The sequence below is a fragment of the Cyprinodon variegatus genome, unplaced genomic scaffold (assembly GCF_000732505.1).
Source record: "Cyprinodon variegatus isolate N-32 unplaced genomic scaffold, C_variegatus-1.0 Scaffold507, whole genome shotgun sequence".
Lineage (NCBI taxonomy): Eukaryota > Metazoa > Chordata > Actinopteri > Cyprinodontiformes > Cyprinodontidae > Cyprinodon > Cyprinodon variegatus.
In genome coordinates, this window is record NW_015150960.1 from 598,643 (window position 1) to 605,603 (window position 6,961).

The 6,961-nt window shown below is 38.6% G+C and overlaps 2 protein-coding genes across 5 annotated transcripts in view; one reads left to right on the forward strand and one right to left on the reverse strand.

The window, feature by feature from the left end:
* apbb1ip (amyloid beta (A4) precursor protein-binding, family B, member 1 interacting protein) overlaps nt 1-2,182 on the forward strand; it is a 34,933-nt gene extending 32,751 nt beyond the window's left edge. The window contains exons 12-14 of the mRNA XM_015390645.1: nt 103-229; nt 326-387; nt 1,201-2,182. Of these exons, the coding sequence (XP_015246131.1) occupies nt 103-229; nt 326-387; nt 1,201-1,785 (774 nt within the window). The 3' untranslated portion in view covers nt 1,786-2,182. The remainder of the gene's footprint in view (nt 1-102; nt 230-325; nt 388-1,200) is intronic.
* Nucleotides 2,183-4,540: 2,358 nt separating this feature from the next.
* The window catches only part of LOC107094799 (UPF0061 protein YdiU), a 10,727-nt gene continuing 8,306 nt past the window's right edge, over nt 4,541-6,961 (reverse strand). For all 4 annotated transcript variants that reach the window (XM_015390642.1, XM_015390641.1, XM_015390644.1 and 1 more), the window contains 6 exons: nt 5,473-5,554; nt 5,301-5,393; nt 5,028-5,104; nt 4,914-4,957; nt 4,760-4,839; nt 4,541-4,673 (listed from right to left, as the gene is read on the reverse strand). In XM_015390642.1, coding sequence (XP_015246128.1) covers nt 4,551-4,673; nt 4,760-4,839; nt 4,914-4,957; nt 5,028-5,104; nt 5,301-5,393; nt 5,473-5,554 — 499 coding nt within the window. In that variant the 3' untranslated portion in view covers nt 4,541-4,550. The remainder of the gene's footprint in view (nt 4,674-4,759; nt 4,840-4,913; nt 4,958-5,027; nt 5,105-5,300; nt 5,394-5,472; nt 5,555-6,961) is intronic.

Below are 6,961 nucleotides of genomic sequence, written 5' to 3' on the forward strand. Positions count from 1 at the left end.
GTGGGTGACCGGGATTAGGATCGCTAAGGTAATATCTGAAGAACACATATATTAATTTAAGATTTAGATGTTTTACCACAATGATTCGTCCCTTTTTTTCAGTACGGTGCATCCCTGTACGAGAACTTCAAAACAGCAGAGAGGAAGGCTGCTGTTAGCTCTGCTATATGGACAAACCGCAGCACTCCATCCAGCTCTGGCCCGTCGACACCAACACCAACTATCAAAGGTAGGACGGCTCACGATCCTCTACTTTATTCATCTGTGATATTAGTTCAATCCTGTTCTGGTTCTGAAACTGATTCGCATTTTTTGTCTCCTGCAGCCAAAGCACCAACTCAAGCAAACGGCCACGCTCCAAAACCACAAGCAGGACCTCCTCATCTGGTAAACCTTCAAAATGAAACTTTAAGACTTTTCTTTTTAAATCAAACAATGTCCTCTGTTCTTCCAGATGTTCTTCATTCATTCATCCATTTTTTTTTTATTGCTTGTGGTTTTTCTTTGTTCCATTCTTCTGTCCATCCTTCCAGCCTATTATCTTTCTTTCCTGTGTTCCTTGCATCCTTACACCTTTTTTCCTTCTCTTTTCAACTTTTAACATCTAACACAGTTTTTTTTTTTTTTATATTGTGAAAATATTGTCAAGATTGGCTAAAATATCAGAAAACCCAGAAATGTTGTTTGGAAAAAAACATGAATTTAGCATTAGAAAATTTTTAAAGGCTGATATTGAGGAGCTAATTAATTAAGATTTAATAAGAGTACCCGACATTTTGACAATCTTTGATTACAGAAAACATACATGGGGGGGGGGTATGTCAGTGTTTAGGGTGCTGAAACATTCTACAGACAAAGATTTGGGTCCTTTTTTAAATTTCTGTACTGGTGTTAAGGGTCAAAATTAGATTTTTGAAGCATAACAGGCATGATGCAAATAATTGGCAAAGGACTCACTCCTGCTGCAGTCGACATGGGAGGATGGAACGAGCGCTTTTCCAATAAGCTGCAGGTGCAGAGTACTCAACAGAGCCTCCAGTATTTGCAGCTTAAATTAGGCTTCCAGTACTAAATTACCCACATTGAGGTTGAAGTGCATCCCAGTGACTGTTCCCAGAATTACACAAAATGTCCTTCTATTATTGACAGTATGTCCCCACTACTGCTTATATTCTTTGTTCATTTTGTTGTGTTTTTCAGGACACTGATAATCTCCCACCTCCACCTCCACCACTGAACGAGATCCTCCCTCCACCTCCCCCTGACCCTGTCCTTCCTCCTCCTCCACCGTCGCTGACCTCCAAGCCCTCGCCACATCAGCAGAGGTCCAACAACTTCCCTCCACCCCCTCCTTCCATGGACAGCCTCCCTCCTCCTCCTCCGCCTCCACCCATGGACAACTCTGAGGATCCTCCAGACTTCCTTCCTCCACCTCCTCCTCCTACCAGCTACAGTTCAATGCCGCCTCCTCCTCCTCCTTCACATCCAGCTAGTTTTGGTGGAAATGCTACCCGATCCCTTCCTCATCCATCCCCGGAACCAGAATTTCTACCACCGCCTCCACCTGACCCGGTGGTTTTAGCACCAGGAGCTCCTCCACCACCTCCACCTCCTCCTCCTCCTCCAGTTGCGACTCCACGAGCTGCTGCACAGCCCAGAAAAATGCCTCCAGCTCCTCCAAAGAGAACTACACCAACGCTGACAGGTGGAGGCGGTGGAGGAGGAGGCGGTGGGGACTTCATGTCAGAACTGATGTCAGCTATGAAGAAGCGTACTGATAATTAGCTTCAGCAGAAAACGGGGAAATAAAATCCTTTATTCCATATAACCGTCTCTGGAGAGAATCATCCATTCACTGTACTTTTCCTGAACATTATCTTAATAATCATTTGAAGTAAATCTATAAAGGCTCCCTGTGTGTTTTAATAGAGACCAGTGTAATCTTAAAGCTGTAACACGCTTTACAGACACTCTTATGTAAAGACATGTATATAAGTTTGAATTACAGCACTGTAAATATTAAAGAGTGACATGAGAGGTTATATTGTTACAGTCACGGCCAAAGGCTTTGGACTCTTTGAAACAAGTGTGTTTTACAAACTTTGCAATGTTTGTTTTGGTGTTGACAGTTCCCTGCTTTTACATTTGCAAAGGGAAGAAATGCATCCAATGATTTACTGCAAAAACGTTAATAAATTAAAAATAAATTAAAAAATTGATGAAAAAAAATGTCTTCCACTGTGCTTTTTCATAACAATGAAATCCGGGTGAAGCTGTGATAGTGTCCAGATGAAATCACAGCAGTATGACTTAGTGGAGCAAAATAAATGCTTCACGTGAAAAGTTGCAAGCAGCTATCAGTTTGTGTCAAATGGCCCCACAGAACTAATTACATCAGTAAACTGGACCATAAAAAACTTTAAGGTGCATACTTGCCAACTCTTCCTATTTACTCATCAGACTCATGATTTTAATGTTATGTCCCGCCGTGCTCCCAATCAGCAATTTCTTCTGCTAATCTCGATTTTTTCAGTGAAGGAAAAGGTAAAGTAAAGTAATCCCTACCTGTCCCCCACACTTTTTACATCCATTACAACTCAGTATTTAACACACAAACTGTGTAAGCTGTGTAACATTTGCAAATTAGGCTTTTTGGGTAAATAATGATCAAGTAAAACATGCCAATATATCAATATGTTACGCAAGTTAACAATAATTTAAAAGGTTACCATCTCTGTGAAATTACTTGCTGGTGAGTTTATTCTTGAAATAACCCAACATTGTTTAATTTCTGGGAAGACTTTATGCTCACAATTGATCTCCACATATTTTAAATAAATCTTTTGGACTAACTATAGAGAGCAGGGACGCTGCCAGGAATTTGGGGCCCCATGAAAGACATTGATATTGCCCCCTCCCACAAGAAAAAAGAATTTACCCATGATATGAAGATGCACTGGATTATCATTTACATTGTCAATGTAATTTTTATTGTAAAAGTTCCAGAAAAGAAAATGATAAAAATGTGAAAAAGATAAATATACATTAACTTTAAACTTTACATTTAAATCCTATCAAAAAATAACCTTGTATTTAAAAAACAAAACAAAAAAAAACACAGCTGTATCTATGAACACATGAATAGAAAATAGGTTTAGGATTGGGAACATATATTCCTGTTAGGTTTCACTATAACTTTGTTGAAGAACACATTATTTTTTGTTGCTTATTTCTCATTATAATTGAGCCTAGGCGGAAGTTCTACTGAAGAAACTCATTGCTCTCATACATCCAACTACGACACAGCCAGCTTTGAAACACACCTCCTCGAAAGCCAATCAGTATCCAAAGCTCATCTTAAAAGGCCTCCGATCCGCAACTTGTCTGCTCCTGGTGCGAAGGCGGTGGAGGCGCTGTGACTTCATTCAGATAACCCTGTTTTAACCCACCTCCAGCCCCTCCTCCACCATCATAGCTAAAAATTCATCAGGGTTCATTCCTCCTGGACTCTTACTGCATTCTGCGTTTCATTTCAACCACTCTGGTAGAAGACCGTCATGTTGAGCCTGGTTCTGCCAACGGTTTCTTCGCATCGGGGAGTTTTTCCTCTCCACTGTCGCTCATGCCTGCTCATCATGGACAGGTTCTCTCAACCTTTGTTATCCAAACTGGACTTCCATCTTCCAGGTCCCTGAGTGAAGCTCTAGTATCAGCTCATGCAGTCCACTGGATCTCCCCATAAAGCTCAGTATACTGTCTCGCTAACCAGCAGTCTACAGACTGACCAACTCCATCTCCACTCCAACACCAGTTTCAGGCCTGCAGGGAAACAGTCCTATTCTTTACTCCTGTTCATGCATATCTATTAAAATTCAGCGCTATGTTTCCTGCTGAGGTCTGAGCACCAAAGACCAAGTATTTGTATCAATAAATTTTTCCTAATTGTCTTTTCTGTTCGTATTAGTTTTTCAGATTGAAATCTACGTGTAATGACAAAACATGTTGCCGCTTCAGGCGGCTCATGAGAATGATCAAGATTTATAGATGTCTTTTAATGGATGTATTTTAATACGTAGGTGAGGACTTTGAGACAAGTAGAGCAACAAAAAAACAGCAAGTATGAAAACCATGACACATGACACAGTTTGCAAGAGCATGAACAGGATTTTATTCTCAATACAATATTGCAAATAAATTAATTGAAAAGCACCAGTGTACAGAAGAATAATTCTCCTTGTGGAGAGTTTTAGTGATGGCTGCAATGCTGCACAATTAATCACCAGTTACAGGAATCTCTGTAATGCATATCAATTATTTTTAGTTCTCATGTGGTATTGCTTGCCCATGCCTAACACAAAAAACATCAATATTTTCTGAGAAATATAAAAATGGTTTTGATCATAGTAAACAAATACAATTAGATAAATATATCACAGTATGTATCAATCAAACAAACAGTGTTTCACATCTGGAACTGAATTGCTGAGGTAAAGTTCTTTTTTTAAGTAGCCTTCTAATGTATTTGGAGTTTGTGTTTTTCTCGATTCAACTCATGATGAACAGCTGACCTTTAACCTATTTGCCCACAAAGGAGGCCTTGCTGCATAACCTGCCTTCTCTGCAGAGACTTGTGTAACATATGGAGATGACAGGATGTGGTGCAGCAGCTCCACCTAGTGGCAAACCAGAAAATAACATCGTTAGTGCATCATTTGGGTTGTTGCATGGCTGCTTTTAGAGAAAATGTTCAGCTGCTAACCTCTGAGAAGTCATTCTCCTCAGCTTTCCTGATTGCAGACTCTGCCATCCAGTTCCTCAGCACATATCTGGGATTCACACCTGGAAGGTGTGAACATGTGACACATTCCTATTTTGCATCTGCCAAGCTTCAGCATTAATGTTTAGGGACTTACCCTTCATCCTCTGCTGACGATGAAGTTCATTTTCCCTCTGTGGCCTGCAGAGAAGCAGAAGAAGGGTTTTTTCTCGGTTTTCTGTTCATTTTTAAACCAGACACAACTTCTTACCTGCTTAGCCGCTGCAGGTACATAATGAGCCAATCAGAAAACAGCTTGTGCGATGACAGGTCTTCAAGAGCCCATGCCTAACACAAAAAAACATCAATATTTTAGAGAATACAGCTTTTAATTATAATGGATTTCACATTTGGAAAGACTTTTTTTGTGGGTTTTTAATTAAATAAGAAATTAACATTTATGTTTTGGGTTGCTAAGGGATGCGAAATTAATCAACATAGTTTTTAAAATGTGAAAAGTAAATCTGATCATCTTCCTATGTACCTGTGTGAGGTTCCTGGTGCGAAGCTGATCAAATGAAGCTTCACTAAGCTGCCTGAATGTCATAGTAAAGTCTGACCTGGTGTCCTCCATCATCTGAAGCGACATGAAACTTATCAGAGACATAAAACACACGTTTATGATGATATACTGGGTAAATGTATGAATGACATGCCTTAAGCAACAAGACAATAAGGTGTTCATCTTCCTCCTCCTCTCCAAGAAGCCCCAGTTTGGCTTTAAATAACTGGTGAATCCTGAAACGGACAAACATCATGAAATGGCCACAATATATAGAGCTACCTATAATTTCTTAAATGTTAAATGAAGGTGAATATGTTGAAAATACAGCATCTGGAAAATTTAGAAAGTGAGAAAAATCTCTAAAGCAAAATAAATTCCAAGGAAAAATAGACTAGTTTTATTAAAGAAAAACAGAAATCCTAAAAAAAAAAAAAAACATATTAGAGGAAAGAATGAAGTGAGACAAAGGGGGCAAAATAACAAAAAATCAAATCAAATAGAAATAGTCAAGTAGAAAAGGATAAACATACACAGAAAAATATAAAATTAAACAAAAAGATAAAACTAAAACAAATTAACAGTTCTAAAACAAATGCGAAAAAAATCATAATAAAACTATTGAATAAACTATCAGGAAATACAGAAATAAAGAAAATTAAATGAAGCAAACTAAATAACAATATAAAACACAAAAGATGACAAAGCGCACACATTCTTGTCTTCTTATATGTAGTGAGGACCATGTATTTAAACCCACTGACTTCCATTGATTCACAGTCAAATTTAACCTTTTCTATACCCTAACCCAGTGTCCCTAAACCAGGCGCAACAAACATCCATCCAAACGTCCTGTAAGTTTTAAATATGTCATTGATTCAACACACTTCAAATCAAATGGCTGAATTATTTCCTCAGTATGAGGCTAAGGGCTCCTTTTAAACACCTCAACTTGTAGCTCCCACCTCCTGTTTCTAGTTTCTAACCCTATCATGGGATCAATGTTAAAACTTTATCCAGCATTACGCTAAGGGTGAGGTTTGTCAAATTGGAACTAGAGACTTCAAGAAAGAACATCTAAAAAGTAAAGTTACATAAATGAAGCAAACAGGTGAATTTCTCTGTTATAAAACCCCCAAAATGACTGTATGCTTATTAAAATGTGTAATACATAAAACAGTTGGAGAAATAATGTATTATTGTTCACTTCCTGTGATGCAAAGGATTGTGGGCCAATCTATAGCTCCTAGCAGGTGGATAGGAACATCAAGAAATATCTATGCTAACTGGTGATAGGAAGCATCCTGCTTCCTTTTCCTAGTTGCTTTATTACCACCAGGTTTTCAGATAGCACTTATCATGGAGCCTGAAAAACTTCTGCTTTAGTGTCTTTTGTTAATTTGCTGTATTATGAAGGAGGTGGGCTATCCAGTGTCTTGCTAGCATATCTAACCCTAACCAAAGCACAGCTAACACTAACCAGAAAATAGCTAATCTTAACCAGAACATAGCTAATCTTAACCAGAAAATAGCTAACCTTAACCAGAGCGTAGCTAACCCTAACCAAAGCATAGTTAAACTTAACCAGAAAATAGCTAACCTTAACCAGAGCGTAGCTAACCCTAACCAAAGCATAGTTAAAC